At 39.3% G+C, this 19,325-nt stretch overlaps 1 protein-coding gene across 4 annotated transcripts in view; it reads left to right on the top strand.

Annotated features, from left to right (window-relative positions):
• Positions 1-16,570: 16,570 nt before the first annotated feature.
• The window catches only part of RAB11FIP2 (RAB11 family interacting protein 2), a 41,253-nt gene continuing 38,498 nt past the window's right edge, over positions 16,571-19,325 (top strand). The window contains exon 1 of one of the 4 annotated variants that reach the window (XM_027112713.1): positions 16,571-17,413. In XM_027112713.1, the coding sequence (XP_026968514.1) occupies positions 17,061-17,413 (353 nt within the window). In that variant the 5' untranslated portion in view covers positions 16,571-17,060. The remainder of the gene's footprint in view (positions 17,414-19,325) is intronic. The other 3 variants (XR_003433938.1, XM_027112712.1, XM_027112711.1) reach the window with 3 other exon arrangements.

The following is a 19,325-nucleotide window of genomic DNA, read 5'->3' as shown; positions in this document are numbered from 1 at the left end:
AGAGGTTTATGTAGCCTGAGTTAATGAGGTTAATAAACCAAGGTCAAAACAAGGAGACAAAAGGAGAGAGTGGGCGCTGAGTAAGCAGAACACAGGGACCAGGTACCAGAAGGTTTGGTCACAAGACAAGGTCGAGACCTGTTATCAAACCGGAGGCCAACTCCTCGAAAACCAAACAGAGATAAATGCTGAGGAATAGGTGACATTCTTCAGAATCAAAGTGTTCGTTCCCTCCTAGCCATCAAATGCCGGGAGAAATATTTCTCTGCAGAGCTTCTGTATCTAGACAATCACAGCCCCCTTACCTGAAAGGCCTTTGTGACATTCATGTGGCCTTATGGAGGGTCTCATGATAAAAGGCCCTTACTCAAAGGCCACCCAGAACAAGTCATTTTAGTCTGTTTTTTGGTTAAAAGGGTATAGTTTGAAAAGAGAAGCTCCAAAGGAGTTAAATATATAAGAAACTGTAATGACACTGTAGGCAGTAACTTGAACGTGACCTTGTATAAAAATGGCAAGTTCTTTATCAAACAATGAAATGTTTTGTCTATACAACTCCAAGCATTCTGAACTAGGAACAATAAAACAATGAGTTTGCACTGGACGTAGAGGGAAAGTGGAGAAAAGTAAAATTCAAAGAAGAGAGAAGAAATGAGAGGTAGGGAGAGGGAGGGTTAATGTGTTTTCTCTCCAAAGCAGGGGAGCATGTTTCACCTGTCAGATAAAAAGAGCCCATTTCTGCTGCAAATTATCCTCATGGAAGACTGGATTTTTTTCTGAATTCCCTGCATGTTTGTCATTGAGTCTGATCACTTAATAAAATGGATAATTAAAGCTGTTTGCTAAATAACTCCAAAAATTGCTTCAGTTTCGACACCACCACAAAAATGCAACCCATGCATTTTCTAGGTAATTTGAAATCAAAGCTTTGGGATCTAAAAGAATTACCTGGTTTTCCATTCTGCTCTGCTAGTTGATCTTCATTGGAAAAAGAACAAACGGTTTCTTAGAGTCTGCAATGCACACGCTCCATTTGTTTTGAAGTTTTTAACTGGGCAGATGCCCTATCCATTACCCGTGGTTAAGAGCCACTTCTAACCACCTCGCGCCCCCTCCAAGAAGAAGCAGTGTGTGATCATCATCAAAACGCTGACAGTAAAATGTCTGTTTCACTAAATTTCAAAATAAACCACTAAAAGCACTGTGACCACTGGCCACCTCGTGCTCGTTTCCTTCATCTTTTAACAGTTCAAAATTTTATGGAAAACAAGTACTTTTCATGAAAATGGTTGGAGCTCTGGCTGTCCCTAGATGAATGTGGGTCCCTCCAGAAATAACATCGCATAAGGTCCCCAATTGCCAGCATTTTAATCCAGGTAAAAAAAATCAAGTGATGTGAGTCTTTGTGGCAACCCTAAAGGGCAAAGGTCAGCCAGAAGGTCTGCAGGTGGTCTGTGGAGGTGGGGAGGGGCAGCTAAGGAGCCTTGAAAGGCTACAGCTTCTGAAGAACGTTCTCAGGAAAACAAGTACCCCGTCCCTCCCAACACACACACACATTTTTCCATCCTCGCTCCACTCCCTATAAGAGGTTTTGTTTGTTTTGCTTTATTTAGCATATTTGGGGACCAACCGCCACCATCTCATGAGTTGCCGTCATAGTCCCACCGGGCAGGGGCTGAAACGACCATCTTTGATTAACATATGGAGAAAATCCACCCTCTGTTTTGGAGCTGAAATGCCAGTTGGTCTTTGTTTTACAAATGTGTCTGTAGTTTTATCTTTACTTCTGATGCAGATGAGGCACCGTGACTTTTTTTTTTTTTTAAGATGTAAGAGAAAAACTTCCCTGTGAAATATCTGTTTGCAGTGGTAATGTGCTTGCCTGAACATTTTGGGAAATATTTGCTTATTCTTTACAACAAATATTTGGCAGAGCAACTGTGTTTTAAATAGTAGCTAAAACTCTATAGTGGAGATATGATTACCCAAGGAGTGGTAAACATTTCAATTCAATTCAATGTAGTACTGCTTTCCTAGTCTATGCTTAGCACCCTCTAAGTGCTGGAAGATAGCAAAGAAGTGTAAGAGGCAGCTCCAGCTTTTTGCAATGTTATTGAAGAGAAAAGACAGAAATAACAGACGGTGCAAGAGAGCATGAAACGAAGTACCAACATGTGTCCTGCCAAGGACATATTCTTGTTTTAAGCACTAAAGGAAAAAATAAATTGTACTGAAGCTCTGCTAAGAAAAATGGCTTAGCTCTACTTTCATTGGAGGTAGTATGGTACAGTGGGGAAAAAAAAAAAAAAAATAGATTTTTAAGGTCAGAGCGTAGCAACCCAGGTCAGTGGGGTGGCAAATATCTAAGCCAGAGGGTTCTTATACAGACCTGGGTTTGAATCCGGACTCCTCCTCTGATTTCGTTTTGTGATCTTGGACAAGGTTAGTTTCCAATTGCAATTGAGGATAATGATATAGTACAATTGATTTATTTCAAAGTCTCAATGAAGTGGGGTATAAACATGAACTGGCTTTACGTTTATCCAATCACTGCTTTGAACATTGTTTTGGGTAACCCTATCTTTCTCATTGGAAGGCTTGTAATTTCTTATCCGTGAGATAAGCCGTACTGACGCCAGGAAAAATGTCCGGTCCCCGTGTTAAACTTTACTTAGATCAAGCAAAATCACTAGGCAGTTTGGTCCGGAAAACGCTTGTTCTGGAAGAGAACATCATAAACCCATCTGGAAGACAAGAGTCAACTAAAGAGCTTACTGATCAAGACTAGCTACTTGCTCAACAAGGTTCATTCCAAGACTGGAGGCTTGATTTGCACTTAACCAAAGCTGTTACGTCACAGACCGCCCGGTCTCACCCAGTGACCCCTACTCCTGCCTCGCAAAACCTGCCCCAGCATCACCAGCCCAGACCCTTAGGCCCTTTCCCAACTCCCCACTTTGAGGCACCCCTGAGACTTTGTCAAGGTGGTGTTCTCTCTTATTGCAGTAGATCTAATAAACTTCTCCTGGCTGGATCAATTGGTTTTCTGGTGGCTTTTTAAGAAGTTAATGATCAACGCATCCCTCCAGAATATCTTCAGCAGCTCTCCTAATATTCTGGCCACTCTGGAATCAAAACACAAACCTATCTGGTCTGGCTTATAAAGTTCAATTTACATCTTCTTCAAAGCACTCACCCAACCTTACTTTACCCCAGATGTGTGGCTCAAGGGACCTGGGAGGGCAAGGTGGGTTGGCCTTCCTTTAAAGTGGGGGTGAGGCAAGAGCGGGAGGGGACATGGCTTGAGATGACCCTTCCCCCTTTGAAGAACTCACACCCCTGGGAAGAGGAAGGTAGCTGGTCACTAGCTGGTTGTGTGGAGAGGTTTTTCTCATATTGCTGCTCTAGCTGGTTCCCTGGGTCCCTATGTCCACCAATATGGTGGCCCCTGTGTAGATGGTGCCCATGGCTTTCTCTGGGCACAGTCAGCATCACGCTGCCCCCTCCATCACTAATGTCCTTTTCAAAGAAGAGAATCCTATCCATCACACCTGCCTCACAAAACCTTTCTTGGTACAGTGTTGCCCTGCTCTGCCCCCTCTTACAAACTTTCTGCTCCTTCATATGGAGCCACCAAGAAAATGAGAATAAAATAGAACATTGTAGTGAGAATTAAACACACTTCTAAAATATATGGCCTACAGACAATAACTAGAAATCTTCTTTCTTCCCTGTTATACAGGATACATTGTGATGGTGACACTACCTTTGTAATTAAGAATGAAATATGAGAATATTATCTAAATTTACCATTTTCAAGTATACGAAAAGGTTCACAAACCAAACTACAAACTAATGTAAATTTACCATCAAGTATTTAAAAATTCTTGTCCAGACCAATAAGGAAAAAAATTTTGGTGCCAGAGTGGTGCTCTATTTTGACTTTTTGTTGTTGTTACCTCTTAATAAATAAACTTTAATTCCACGTCTTAAAAATGGATACGTCGTTGTTGATGTGGTTAGACTCTATTCAAGGTGTGAAATTAGTATATGCCAACATGAAAGGGGCATAGTTTTCTTAATAACACTTTCCATGACATGTCTTAAAGAGTATTGCTATTTGGGGGAGAGCCAAAAGAGCAGAGTGAGAAATACTTACAGCATATGACTGTAATAAAAAAATGTAATCATGAACAAACAATACGTTAAACTGGTAGGACATAGTTTACATTAGATCACAGGAATGAATATCAAAAATACAGGCAATATTTTTGAAAAAACAACCAGCAGTGAAAAATTTATTTATAATGCAAACCAGACACTCCAAAATAATTTGTGGTTTACTTAATTCTTACCGTTCATCCTATATTCTTTTGAATAAGCTGAAGGAAGGCACCCGAGTAACTACCTCAGCTGTTTTTGATTTTGATTCTGAATTTTCAGTGAGATGAAAACTCTAGTCTATACAACAAAAAGAGATGGCATGTCATTTTTAGAAATTTAGATTTTTCCCCCTCATTGTAGATACATATTTAAAAGAAATGTATTACAATAAATTACTGTATTTCCAAATTGTCTCATTATTTCTGGGCAAACAATAATTACATATAAATTCTGAATAAAGGAATATCACATTGCATCTTATGCGTTCTGCAATAGGCACTCACAGAAAATCATTACAGTAATAAAACCAGCTGTATGTAATAGAAAGCAAATGATTTACAATGTTACTATGAGAAACTACTTTATTTCATATTATCATAAAAAGAGCAGAGCTGAATATTTGCATGACAAACAGAAGAATCCAGGAAATTCCAAATGCAGCTCAGTTTTTTTTTAAATAGGTATTAACGCTGGGAGGTGATTTGAAAGCTTTCTACTCTAGAGAATATTAGCAATTATAATTTGCAGTCATTATTAGTCCAACAATTGAAAGAAAAAAATCTACAAACACTAATAGAATATAGAAATAAATACTTGGAGTAATATGGGCTTCGATCATACAACATCGACATTACAAGAGCTTACATTTAGTGATTGTGAACACTTTATTTCATTTAAGCTGAGAAGTAGAATGCATTTTTGTCCCTATGTGAAGCTTGACCCTGAAACTTGACCCACACCAAAAGTCTTCAATGTCTGTGTTTTAACGTTTTATATGTCATTCATCGTAGTTGCCTACCGACAGCCTAGTCCAAGAGAATTGGCTCTGTCCACATCCCTGATAAAGGTGAAATCCTCTGCAGACTGTGGGGTCCCAGCTTTCTCCCTCCATCCAGCCACAGCCATGGGGATAGAGTCAGAGCTACTCTGATAGGCCCTGCCTCAAGAAAAGTTGAACTGGGTCTGTGAGACTCTTAACATCACCAAACCAGAGAAAGGTCCCAGGATGCAGATATTTATACCTGAAGTCCAAGCTCCAAGTCCCTTGTTAGAGCTACCAAATAAAAGTTGTCTTTAGTGATCATGCTTTTTAGAGAAGCACCTAGTATAGGCTGTTTGATAACTTTTATGGTGGAAGCAGTGGGTGGATATAAAACATATGTTAAATATAATTGAAAAAAATACACTAAATGAGTACAGGAAACTAGCTCTTGGTTTATATTTTCATTACTAATCATCATATATCACAATGACATTAAACTATAATACACCCAATACTGCAACAGAGTAGGCCATCACTTTGAACCTTGGTGTTGTTCTAAGACGTCTTTGCTCCCTAAATTCTAACATCAGTTTTACCTCATGAATGAAAGAAAGCTTTAAGTGATTAACTGTATCAAATGTTGCTAATCTGCCCAATAAGATGAGGACTGACCATTGACCCTGGCAACATGTAGGTGTAGAGTAGGGAAGACAAAATCTGATTGGAGCACTTTCAGTAGAAAATGGGAGAAAGAGAGAGCAAATCTTGACAAGACTTTCAGGAAGTTTTCCTCCAAAAAGAAATAGAAAGTGGGGTGGTAGCTGGAGGGGATGTAAGGTCAAATGAGCGATTATTGTTTTAATATGAGAAGTATTGGAGAATATGTATATTGATGAGATTTGATCCAGTAGAGAAGAAAACAGCTGAGATGCAGGAGGGAGAAGGGAGGATGGAAGACGCAAAATCTTGAGACGACAAGGGATGAGACGCATTGCCTGTGCAGAGGAAATGTCCTCAGGTCGGGGCACAGATCAGTGATCCGCTGCAACAGGAGAGCAGAGTGAAGGAGAATACTGGAGCACCTTCATGAACTATATTTCCATCAATGCATGCAAAATTTGCATTAACTTTGCAAGAAGCCACACCATGATATCAATTTCAACTGCCTTTGGAATCAACCAAGGCTCTACGTCTTTTCCCTGTTTGCTGTTGAGAGGTCAGGTGTCCAATCCACCGCAGGTGATTTTTAGGACCAAGTTCACTAGAGACATCACTTCAGGTTAATACATTTGTAGTGTTTGTTATATATGCTAATACATTTTAACATTTAGTCCTAATGTACCACCGTAAGCTGATAGAAAAGGGGATCCAACACCATCTTATAACATCATGGAGGGACCCCTCAAATCCATGGGCTCTGGCAATCACTTCGCTTTGCTTATAATGTATTACCCCTTGTAGTGAGTATAGTATTTTAGGCCACAGCCTGGGGTGATATGTAAGAAATGTAACTATTTTCCCTATTATTCAACTTAATCTCTGTTTTGATTCTTCCATTTCTATCCCTGTCAAAATTCATCCAGAAAACATAGCTGGATAACTTTAATAATTTCAGGTTTTAAACTCGGGTAATAATTTCTGCCTCCCTACCCTTCTCCCTGGGACAGAACTGAAGTTCTAAGGGCTGAACTGAATTTGAGGCCCAGGGGACCAGCCAGGGTGTGTCCATGGCTGTTGGAATCTGTTCCCAATAGCATCTCCTTATGTATAGCAATACGTGTGTGTGCCATCGTGGTCGGTTCCTGGTCTTGGATCCGTGTACTCCAATCCTTTCCAGTCCTGATTTGGATGATCATTTAAGTCTACCAGTGGTTTCTTAGTCATTTTCACACTTCTCTGGGGAAGATGAAATTCTCAGAAGTTTTCTGGTGCCTCTCTGATGACAGGAGGCTCCGGGGGTTACCTTGGATCTTCTCTACCTAGGGTTCCCCTGCCCTGATGTTCTACTGCTACAGTAGCTGCTGCAAGGCAGCGTGGTGCAAAGGAGTGGGGAGCTCTAGTACCTTGCACACCTTCAAGGACCCTCCCAGGAGACAAGATACAAGCGATAACCGCTTTTGGTCTGGAGGCTCTATCAACAATATGCCCAATTCTTATGCTCAACAAAAGCAGGAAGAGAAATACCATGCACACGTTAAAAAACATCAAACAAGCTCGACCTTCTGTGCCAGTATCCTTATTTTTTCCCTTCTCCCTGACCGGTAAAATCTTTGTCCAGTGTAATTCTTCCATCAATTGCATTCTTCCAAAATTCTTTGTTTACTGCATAAACTTTGGCTTTTGTTATCTCTACCCTTACTGGTTACTTTGACATGGCAAAGCTGATACTGGACCCTGGTGCAGTAAGTCTGGTTTTCCTAGCTGCTGCCTGAAACTAGGAGGAAGGTCACAAGGGGACCAGGTATAACTAAGAATGAGAAGCACGTAAGGTGTTATCAACGTATTATCAACCTTAACAACCACATGAGCTTGCTAAGGTGTGTTTTTCCAAGAGGGTACTGGGATTCTCATTCCATAATAAATTTAAATTTAGTCTGTCTAAGTACAGTGTATTTGACCCATCACATATATTTATCTATGTAGCTTTCAAGTTATTATTTATTCATTACCCTATAAATTTGATTGAGTTGAACTTAGCTTGAATGATGGTAAACTAGAATTTTCTTTCTTTTAAATCTGTCCAACACTTATCATTCTAAGCAACTATTGATGCTAGAAGAAAAAGTGTGAATGCTAGTAGGTATGCATGTGAGAGATACAGGACTAAAACCTATGATAAAATTTCATATTTGTAAAATTCTTTATAGTTTACAGAATGTTCTTCCATACATTATTGTGTTTTACTCTCCAGCAAATGTCTAATAAATATAATGAGTAGGCTGAGGTACTATGTGAGCCTTGGTCTCCTGAATGAAAACCCAACAATTTCCCAACATTGAGCTATGAAAGCAGAAGAATGAAGTGATATCAAAAGTGACTTGTTTTTCAATGGAGAGGGTTCACTAATACATTACAATCCCTCTCTAGTTTGTGGATGCCAAACACCACAGAACAGGCTGCTGCTCCAGGGAGTATGCCATGAGCTGCAAAATAGATCAATTGTCTTTTGTTTGTCTCTACGCTTTCACTAAAGCAGTGTTAGGCTCTGGGATTGTGTCAAGGATGCTACGATAATGCTTAAAGCCAATTGAGGTACAAGAGTTGTTCGAAGGATATGAAGGATTTGGTTTCCAAGTTTCCTGCCTCATCCTGGTGTGAGCAATGCCTAAGAGGACAGTCTACTGTACAACCTTCCTCCTTCTTTGTGATGGGATAGGAAAAGGCAATGGTGATGTTTGTGTTGGCTATAGCTTTATCGCTTTCAAATTAAATGAGAATGTAATGTTAAAGAATTTAGCGTAAGGTGAGCAATCAGCAAATATTAGCTATTATTATTAGTACAGAGATAACATGCTTAAAATTAGAGTGGTACACGGGAGTTCGAAAACACTGATTAGTCGCTGAATGTTTATGTTACTAGGTGTACCAAAGGATGTCATACTTTTGTTTTTAAATTCGTCACAATTCTAAGTAGAAATCTAGTATATTAAAATATTATCTGGTATATGATCTATTACTTAAGTTTCTAATTCAGCTACTTGTAGAGATAGAAGGTACATAATTTAGGGAGTCTTCGTTATTTTTCTGCAACTCAAAATCTGTCTAATAAAGTTGTTAAAATGATACTTTAAAAAGTCAGTATTAAATATTAAGTGAAGGTCTGAAATATTAAGGAGTTATTTTATTTTTATTTGGAAAAAAGTGTCTAACAACATTGGGTTTGGCTTGAAACTAAAGTAACTCAGGGTCTCCGCTGGCTGGCTCTCACCTGCTGAGCTAGAGAAGCACCTGCTGCAGCTCCAGACCCTTAACCCCTTGGTGAAGAATAGCCCAGAACAACCGTGCTGCTAGCCATTGCCTTCAGATATGAGGAAAGCCGTTGCAAAGAGAATTGGAATTGTACCACCAACCCAATAGCAATGAACATCTTTTGAGAACTTCCTATGTGCCAGGCCCTCTCTGAACTTTACATGACCCCTCAATTCATCCTCCCAACAACCCATTTGGCAGATGAGCAAACCTAAATTTAGAGAGTTCACATCATTTTCCAGAGGTCACACTGGTAGTTAGTGCCCAAGGGACAAAACCTTTCCTGGGATGGACACTCAATGAAAGTTGAGTGAATGTTTCTATCTGAGTGAGTGCCTGTATCCCAGGAGCTTTGGAGAAAGTCTTGTTTTAGAAAATGTTGCAAGCCCTTGACTCCTGAGGTGCCTAACGCACCGGACTTCATTTTTACAAAGCTAGTTTGCTCCATTCCTTTCCAATGTCCAAGTGTATGTAGAAAAGGCAAACAAAACCCCTTGAAATTACAAAGATGATTTAGTCAAAACTTGAGCTTAGAAATTCATACAATGCACTTTGTAGTTTGGACAGGAGTTTTTTTTTAAAAAATTTCCTTAATTTTTCTTAAGACCTCAGGTTACAAGAGCACAGTTACAGGCACAAATTACACAATCTAAATACCTTATTTATCCTCCTGGGTAAGCCTGATAAACAACCACGGTAAAACACAGTTGCTTGTTGATGTAAGTCCATTGGGAAGTAGTTCTGGATAACCTGAGATCCAAGTTTGGAAGTAGAAGAAATGTACAAGTTGCTATTTTACTAAAGAAGAATTTAAGTTGCTCAAGGTCATACATACTGCTGGTTGGTTGACCCAGATGGCCTCTCTCAGTCCAATGTTCCTTCCATTATTCCTTCACTTTTTGGAAGCAAGTATTGCTTTTAGGTCTACTTTGCCAAACTAAGTCCGATGCTTAATTCTGGCTATGTAGATCATCAACGATCATTTCAATAACTAGAAAATGATTATAATATGGTTTTGAAATCATCGTTCCCTATATCATAACCTGTAAGTGCTCGGAAGGTGACCTAATCCAGACCATGTAAAAGATAAGCACCCGGTTCTAAGCCAAAACTATTTTTATTATCAGACATTCAGATGGACTAAAACATTGTTCAGGCTGATTGAAAACTGCTTAGCAGAAATCTGACCTTGGAGCAAGAAGAGTTGGGTCTAGCCCTCAAAATGAAATGCTTTTCCCCAGGCTTTATATCAAACACACAAAATATAACAAATACTTTTAAAGTCCTCTACTTTGTTTTGGATAGATTAAATAAGTAGAAAGGGAGAGAGAGCAGTAGATCTTATGTAGGGGGAGAAAAACATCCCATCAAATGGTTTTGCAAGCTGCTCACCAGTTTAATGCTCTCCCAAAGAACATATATATTAGTTCCAGAAATATTGTAATTCTAATCCCTTATTATTTGTTTCTAAAAATCCTCCATCTTGGATTTTAACTGGTCATGAAAAACTATTAACAGATGTTTACAGAGTACGGGGATGATAAGTTTATGTAACTCTGATAAACATTTCTTTCAATAATAAAGTTATCCCGTCCTTGTTAACTTCCACATAAATCCATACAAGTAGCAATGTTCTGGAAGATTTCAGTAAGACTCATGATAGTGAGACAATCACAACTTGAAGACAGATACCTGTGTATTTGCAAAATCTTTTTCCAATAGCAATAATCTCTGCTTTTCAGTAATTGCATACATATATAAACTTAGTTTACTTTATCAATATATACAATATATGTATACATAGAAACAAATCATATATATTAACATATAACATCATTATACATTACAATATATCTATTTATTAAATTATAATATATTATAAATTATACATATTATATATGTGTATATGATATGTTATTAGATATTATATACTATATACAACATGTAAAATTTATAATATATTATGTTGTATGTAATATATAATATATTATGTACAGTATTTTATCTATTTATTTTTATATATAACTGAGAATTCTGGAGGTGGAAGGGGCCTCAGAGGCACAGAAAGATTATGACTTGTCACGTCTACAACTCCTTAGTTGCAGAGCCAGAATTAGAACTCATGTCTTCTGATGCTCAGGCCCATGGGTTTCTCACACTATCATTCACAAACTCCTAATAATTTCATTGTCAGTTGTCAAAAAGAGGCACGATTACCAAAAAAAAAAATTCCCTGCACATGTGCATAGGAGACATATATGGATATCTCTGCAGCATTGTCTATGATACTGAAAAATTAGAATCAATTTAAATATCCTTTGGAAGGAGAAAAGATCAAATCGGGCTTATTCATTTGACCCAATACTATAAAGTATTAAAGTAAATCAGTTCATGTTCTGTGCGTTAACATGTATTGACTTTGTTGAGGAAACAAAAATTGCACAACATAATAGTAAGATACCATGAAGAGGAAATTAAAAAGCATCCATACTAAACATTTTTATGTACAAATATGAATTCTGGTCCACAAATTCTTACCCTTCTCAGCATATCTTCATAGATTGAAAAAGCTACAAGTAATATGAATAGAAGTTAGGTTTATTACTACGAATGAAAAGTTTAATACTTTTCAAAACCCCTTTATGTAATTTCTTCCAAATCTTGAGTTGTTCGTGTCAATTTCCTCATGCAGGGTCTATAAATAAAAGTTATATTTACTTCCTTTCTGTGATGGTCATTTTCATCTGGGAGAGAGAGCTCTCATTTTGAAGATCTTTTTCTCCTGAATTAGAAAATCCTTCATTAATATATTACATAAAAAGGGATCTGCTTTAGTATATTGACCAAATTCAATTAGATAAGGATAATGCGATTTGCTTCTTTGTGTTATGGACGTACTACTTCAAATTATTAAATGATAGAAAATGCTTTAAGTGGTTCCTATTATAGACTCTTACTTTACAAATGAATAAACAGAGGTCCAAAGAAGGAAAATTACTTCCCTAAAGATATGTAGCTAGGAATCTGTAGCCCTGGGATTAAGATACAGGCTGTTGACTAGAGCACTTTAAACTACACACCACACTGCTTCTCCTGCATCACAAACTGTGTCCATACACTGCCCAATCCCAGAGACAAATTAATCAATGTTAGAAACAAAACAATCACCAAAAAACCCCAATACTAGTTAATAGCTATTATAATTTCTAATTGGCTTGCCAAGTTTACTTTTTTACTGATTATGTGGAGTTTATCTATGTATGTATCGCCAACATAACCCTGAGTTTTGCCATATTGTATATGTATATATATTTTATATACATTGAGTTGTATGTATATTTGCAGCATGTGTGTGTGTGTGTGTGTGTGTGTATCTGAAGTCTGAAGATTGTAATGGTACATTGGGAAAGCTTCTTGTTGCCCTATGTTTCTGAACCTTCATCTGGAAAACAATATCTGGTACATAATGTATATGTGGGCTATTTAAAAACTAAGAGCACTATAATTGTCCTACAATAGATTTGCAAGTCTTAATTTTGAAGATGCTGATGCCCAAAGGGGGAAAAAAATGGAAAGATTCATGATGATGCTTAGAATAAGTCTCCTTATGGGATTTTATTAAAGGTACAGCATTTAGTAAATATTTTCGTCTGTAGAATCCTCCACTATTGAAGAATAAATATTGATTAGTTTTACTTTCTGGCCAAATCATTTTTATTCATTGCAGCAGTATTGTTAACAGTTAGAAATTTCAGCATTTTCCTCCTTTAAGATATGTTATTTTTCCAAGCCCTTGATTTTTGGAATTACACCAAACATTTCTGGACATATCATTAGTCATAGGGTAATTTTTAAAAAGTGACTCCTTTAATTCTGGTATGTTGTCCTTATGAATGCAATCCTTTTTCCCTGTTTAAATTATGGTCCTTGTATATTTTTAAATTAGTAAAAAGAATCTTTAGACTGTAAGACAATAAACATTTTTGTAGAACCACTTTGATCTCAGATCTTACATAATTACCATTATATTTCACAGTGAGCCAACCATATATTTGACTCGACTGACATGTTTTTACTCTTCATACAAATAATCAAAAGAGAAAAAAAACACTTTCTTATAGAAAAACACTTTTATAATGCAACTCAAGTTCTATTTAGTTCATTTTGATTTGTTTGTTTATTTGCTTTCTCCGGGGCAAAAATATACTATTTTTTTATTTTGGCTTAGAACATTAAGCCATGACTTCTGATCTTGCCAGATAGTAAAACTAAACAATTTTGGCTCTAGCCAAGTTTTGGGAAAACTCAAAAGAAATTTAGGTGCAACAGGGAGAGATGTTAGTAATTCCATTTGTTCAGCTCTTGCTTTTAGAGTATTCCCTGAATTTTGTTGAAGTCTGTTACTGCGTTGCTGTGAATCATTGCTGCCAACTTCCACCCTAGAGATGGCTATATTTCAGATGGGTGAAATGATACTTGTAAACAAGTTTATAATCATTAATAAAGCTTATCAAACAATTTTAAGCTCTTTAGAAACACACATTCACTATTATAGTTCCCTATTTCTTATTTAATTACAGCTTTTAATAGAGACATGACGACTTTTAAAATGCAATTTATAACAATTCTACACTTAAGTTTTTTTCATGATGTTTATCTTGTTTCTGTAAGTTTTGGGTGTCAATTTATTTCTCCCTGGACATACTGGTTGAAATTTCACTGTTGACTATTCCAATGCATCCTTTAAAAATCCCTGAGAATATTTTTCTTTCAGGTTGACAACAGCCCACTCTGGGATCCAGGTGCAATATTAACAGTATGATGATTTTGTTCTGTTTTCTACACATGGCTTTTTCATACACTCTCTCAGAGATGGAAAATTCTGCCTCTTTTTTACATTTTATAGTAAACTTTCATCAGAATGACCTAAAACCAGGTCTTTTCATTCTAGATGGCTCAAGATTATTCAAGATTCATCTGTAGTTTGGTTCCCTGAATATCTTGGTGATAAATTAATCTAATGTCTCTTTTTAGAGTGCCTACTTCATGCAGAACATACACCAGCCACTGTGTGTAAGCAGCACTAAAAAACTGTGGTTTCCAATAAATGAAATCTATAGATGCGAGCAAGTGTCAGTGGGTCCCTGAAAGAATGTGCTAGAATCTGAGTAGTCTTGAGGTTTGTGGTGCTGTCCTTTAGAGTCAGGAGAGTATCTTCTTTCCATAAGATTAAAATAATATATAACGTTATCCCCTCTCCCCCTAAGGTTTTCCAACTGTATGGTTGCTCTTCTGACACAAATGCATTGGGCCCTCCCATACCTCCATTCAAAAAGTAATGAAGGGCTTCCCTGGTGGCGCAGGGATTGTGAGTCCGCCTGCCGATGCAGGGGACGCGGGTTCGTGCCCCGGTCCGGGAGGATCCCACGTGCCGCGGAGCGGCTGGGCCCGTGAGCCATGGCCGCTGGGCCCGCGCGTCCGGGGCCTGTGCTCCGCAACGGGGGAGGCCACAGCAGTGAGAGGCTCGCGTACCACAAAAAAAAAAAAAAAAAAAAAGGAAAAAAAAAAAAAAAAAAGTAATGAAAAGACCCTTGTTTCTTAAGAGTTTTAAGTGCTGCAGCTAGTATCCATGAGGATAGCGAGAAAACATGGAGAACACAATGTTCTCCCCAAACTGAAAAGTTTTAAACATTGCCTGAAAATAATAAACACAATACCTTACACTTTTATAGTCATTTTAAGTTGGAAAAGTGTATACACATCTATCATATTGTTTTACTCTCAAAATTAGTCTTGTAAAGGGAGAAGGGCATTCAATAATTGAGTGTCTACTGCCTGCTAAACACTGTGAAGTGATGATCCATGATACACAAGGCAATCCAAAGAGGTTAGACTTTCCTTGGGAAGATAAGACATGAACAGAAATAAATACAATAAAGATAGAATGTATCTTGTAATAAATAGAGGGAGGAAGGGAGACTTAGAAGTATGTTCCATACTATGCCAGGAAATGAATATGTATAATCTCTTAATACCCCTCCCAACTCTATAGTAGCAATTTTATCAACAATTTATGGACTAGGAAATCCAGGCTCCCAGAATCTAACTTCCTTGTCTCAGGAAGCTAAGTGCCCATCACAAGCTTTGTACTGAATTTCTGGCAGTCAGGACATCAAGCAAGGCTCCTGACTCATCAGCCATTACCCAAACTTTTCCCATTAGATCAGGCTGATTTCAGAAAAAATGCAGTATTAACACATCCACATTTTCTTCTCTTAACACCGTCCCTTCCATTCCAACAGCGCTGGTGTCCCTCAGGACTTGCCCTCAGGGCAGGTAAGGAACTTGTCGGTTGCCCTTGGTGAGGGAGGCTGTTTGCTTTTCTTAGTTGACTTAGCCGAATACGACCAGAATCACCTCTGCATTTGGCGTCTGACGTTAGATAGACTAACAGACTGTGAGTGCCCAAGGGGGTCCTTTGGACGCGTAAGCCCACAGAGTGGCGATGGCGTCTCAGACTTTACGGAGACCTGTTTTACCTGTGAAGAAAACGAGGCTCAGGGAGGGGAAATGACTTGACCAAGGTCATACATTCCACGGTGGCAGATGTGGGATCAGAACCAGGTCTTCTGACTCCAGCCCAGTGCCTCCCAGGATCTAATTTATTAACCCCTGTGTTAGCTTTGGAATCTTTTATCCGCTTCCCTTTTTCCTGTCGTCTGAGTGGGGGATGTCATTCCAGTCAATTAGCAGCCTTCTCTCCTTTCAAAAAGGGAAGAGTGGATAAGGGGTTGGGGAAAAGTATGTTTTCGGCCAGTTAAAGGGACTGATTTATTTCACCACCACTCATCCAACGCCCGCTCGGTGCCAGGCACTGGGCATCCACGGTACAGCAAAGACAGCTTCCAAAGATTGAAACTGGGTCTCTCCCAAGACCGGGCGTGCCCTGGGACTTGACTGCCTCCTTTCGGAGCAGTCTCCCGCTGTCCCCAGAGCCCCCCTGCTCGAGGAACCTCCAGCACTGGGCGCCTAGCTCACGGCCTCAGCGCCCGCGCGACACGCCCCCGGTCACCACGGCAACCGGGGAGGTGCTGACCCTTGACCCCGGGCCCCGCCCGGCCCTGCCCCGCCCCGTCGCATTCCCGAGATCAAGATGGAGAAGGACAACCCGGAAGTGCCGCCGCCCGCCTGGTGCTAGGAACCGCCGGCTCGGCTAGGCCGAGACCCGCGCCCGCCGTCCTTCCGCCAGCGGCCCACCCCGCGGTTCTTCCGCGCCGGAGCTGCAGCGTCCCCCGCCCCCGGTCCCACTCCACCCCACAGCGACCCGCCCCCGCCCCCAGGCCCGCCCGAGAGGAGGAGCCGAGGCGAGGGGGAGGAGGCGGGAGAGGTTTGCGAGAGGGAGCGAGGCCGCACGAGCCGCCGGCGGTTCGTATTACCGGGGTCGGGAGGAGGAGCCCAGCCGGGCCCGCGGACCAGCGCCGGGCGGGCGGGAGGCGCGGAGGAGGCGGGCGGAAAGCCCGGGGCTGCGAATTGGGGCGGGGGCGCCCTCCCACCTCTGCCGCCCTCCGTTCGGGCCTTGGTGGCCTGGCCTCACCTGCCCGGAGGCCTGGGAGCCACCAGTCGCCGCCGAGGGCCAGTCCCCGGGGCCGGCTGAGCGTGGAGGTGCGGACGCGAGGCGCGGGCCTCCGCGCGGAGGCCTGGACTGCGCGGCCAGGTGATGGTGGGCCCCTGTGCTTCTCCAGAGGAAAGGGGACCCCCAGAGCAGCTGTGCCCCCAGGCTGCCCCAGCAAGCCGTTTGGACATCAGCCGTAGGGAAGTCGGGCAGCTGTGAGTTTGCCTGTCTCCGTTAAGTGTCCTTAGGATGCAGTGATTTAAGGAATCAGGCTCTCCCTGCGGGAGGGGCCCTGCCTGCGCTGGTGAACTCGGTGCAGAGAAAAAGGACAGAATGATGCTTTCCGAGCAAGCCCAAAAGTGGTTTCCGACCCACGTGCAGGTCACAGTGCTCCAAGCCAAAGATCTTAAGCCAAAAGGCAAAAGTGGCACCAATGACACATACACTATAATTCAGCTGGGCAAGGAAAAGTACTCCACGTCTGTAGCTGAGAAAACCCTTGAGCCAGTCTGGAAGGAAGAGGCCTCTTTTGAGCTGCCTGGTTTGCTAATGCAGGGGAATCCAGAGAAATACATCCTTTTCCTCATAGTTATGCACAGGTCCCTGGTGGGTCTGGATAAGTTTTTAGGGCAGGTGGCCATCAATCTCAATGACATCTTTGAGGACAAACAAAGAAGGAAAACAGAGTAAGTTATGTAATTTATTTTGAATTGGGGGGAGTTTATTATCTCATTTATGGATTTCCTGTTCTTGGAAATTATTTGTCTATCTGGGGCATTGGTTTTTGGACTGAAATATGACCCAGTTTTAAACACCATATTTGCATGAATCTGAAGTAAAAATAGCCCTTGTGAAGAAACATTTTTTAAGTGGAGTCTTTAATGATCCATTACTCTCTCATTTGTTTGAGGTAAACATCTTCAATAGTTGAATATTTTGCGCAGGATTTTAAGTAAACATTGTTTCACTGCTTAATAAGAGGACTGGACCATAGTGTTGACCAATTAAAACAACATATATGTAAATTGTTACAATCTTTAAACATGAACAGTTTTTCAGAAAATGGAACATCAGAAAATTAAGTCTGCCAATATGACGTCTTATATATATATATATATATATTTTTTTAATTGAACTCTGAAGCTGTTAAGTGGTAAATTACCAAATTTAGAACTCAGTATTTTATTTCATCATTATAAACACAGTTGACTTTTATTTTAGCTCAGATTTAAGGGTCAGTACATGTTCATGGAGTCTAAAGCTATTAAAAGAAAAGTTTTAAAAGTATGTACAGATATCCTCAACCTTGAATGCAATTACTTCAAAGTTAGTTCTGTAAAGCCAGTGTGTTTAGACCATATTAAATGCTAGTCAGATTGGAGACAGTGATTAAATTCTTGTGATGAAATGATTTAATGACATCTTCAATAAAAACATGGGCTTTTTAATATGACTTACAAACTTAGGTTAGATGTATTCTAATTTAAAAAACCATAATATAAGTTAAAACTAGGATATATGTCTTAAATTGAAAATAGTATGTTTTCTGAGATAGAGATACTCACCCCTTGCTTAAACTTATAATTTCTCTAGTCTGAGAAAACATTAAAGTTGATGTAATTAGTGAGAGAAAAATATAGGTTGAATTTATGAGGACTTCAGATTTCAAAAATAGCTTTGCTGTCTCAGTTATAACTGAAATTTATTTATGCTTTTAAGAAGAACTTTTATAATAACTTTCTTGAAGTTCATGTTATTTTCTTATATTTTAAAACAGCCATCTCATGTTCTTTCTGTACATATCTTCCTGCAAGATTCTCTTGATTGGAGTTTTTATTGAAAAAAAATTTTTTAATCAGGTCTTTGGTTTACTATATGTGGGATAAAAGGGTAGAGAGATAAGTAATACTAGGAATGCTGGAGGAAAATGGTAAATATTTAACTGAAGAGATGAAAATATTTTAAAAGGAGAGAAAAGGGTTTAAAGAAAAGTGTAAAGTTGAATATATATCAATGATTTTAATAACACTGTTTGATACCTACAAAGTAGCATTCAGTTACTTCTGAGGAGTTCTTCATCAAATTTAAACTGAAAAATGGATAATCACCAAATAATTTATTTCAAATTGCCAATTTTAGATGACCTTACTAAATAATATTTAGAAGTGTTTTGAATGTAAACTTTTAAGTATATTGCATCTTCAAATTTCATACTGCATTTTCCGTACTTTTAGTGTTAATGGATGATATACTACAGGCCTTCTCTGAAATATAAGTTTTCCGAGTGAAAGTAGGCCCAACTGTGTGAACCCAGAGATTCTGAGGATGAAATAAGCTTTTAAAGTTTCTTCTTGTTTTACTCCTTATCTTTGGCAGCATCACAATTACAATAAAGTTGGCTGTAAGCGATACTCCAATATCGTAGTCTCCTTACAGAAATTCTCTATTGGCTACTATATGAAATGGATTAGAACTTTTGGGAAGGAAAATGCTTTTAAATGTTATCAAGAGCGCTTGTGATGTTATTGCATTCAAAGTGATTTTCATATGTTATTAAATCCCTAACATTTTCTTTCTTTGTGGGTAAATGGGGACCAC

This window comes from Aethalodelphis obliquidens, unplaced genomic scaffold (genome assembly GCF_003676395.1).
Source record: "Aethalodelphis obliquidens isolate GAN/ISIS:26980383/991018 unplaced genomic scaffold, ASM367639v1 scaffold11, whole genome shotgun sequence".
Classification (NCBI taxonomy): Eukaryota; Metazoa; Chordata; class Mammalia; order Artiodactyla; family Delphinidae; genus Aethalodelphis; species Aethalodelphis obliquidens.
The sequence above is the reverse complement of the archived record's forward strand: the minus strand, read 5'-3'. Positions and strand labels throughout refer to the sequence as shown.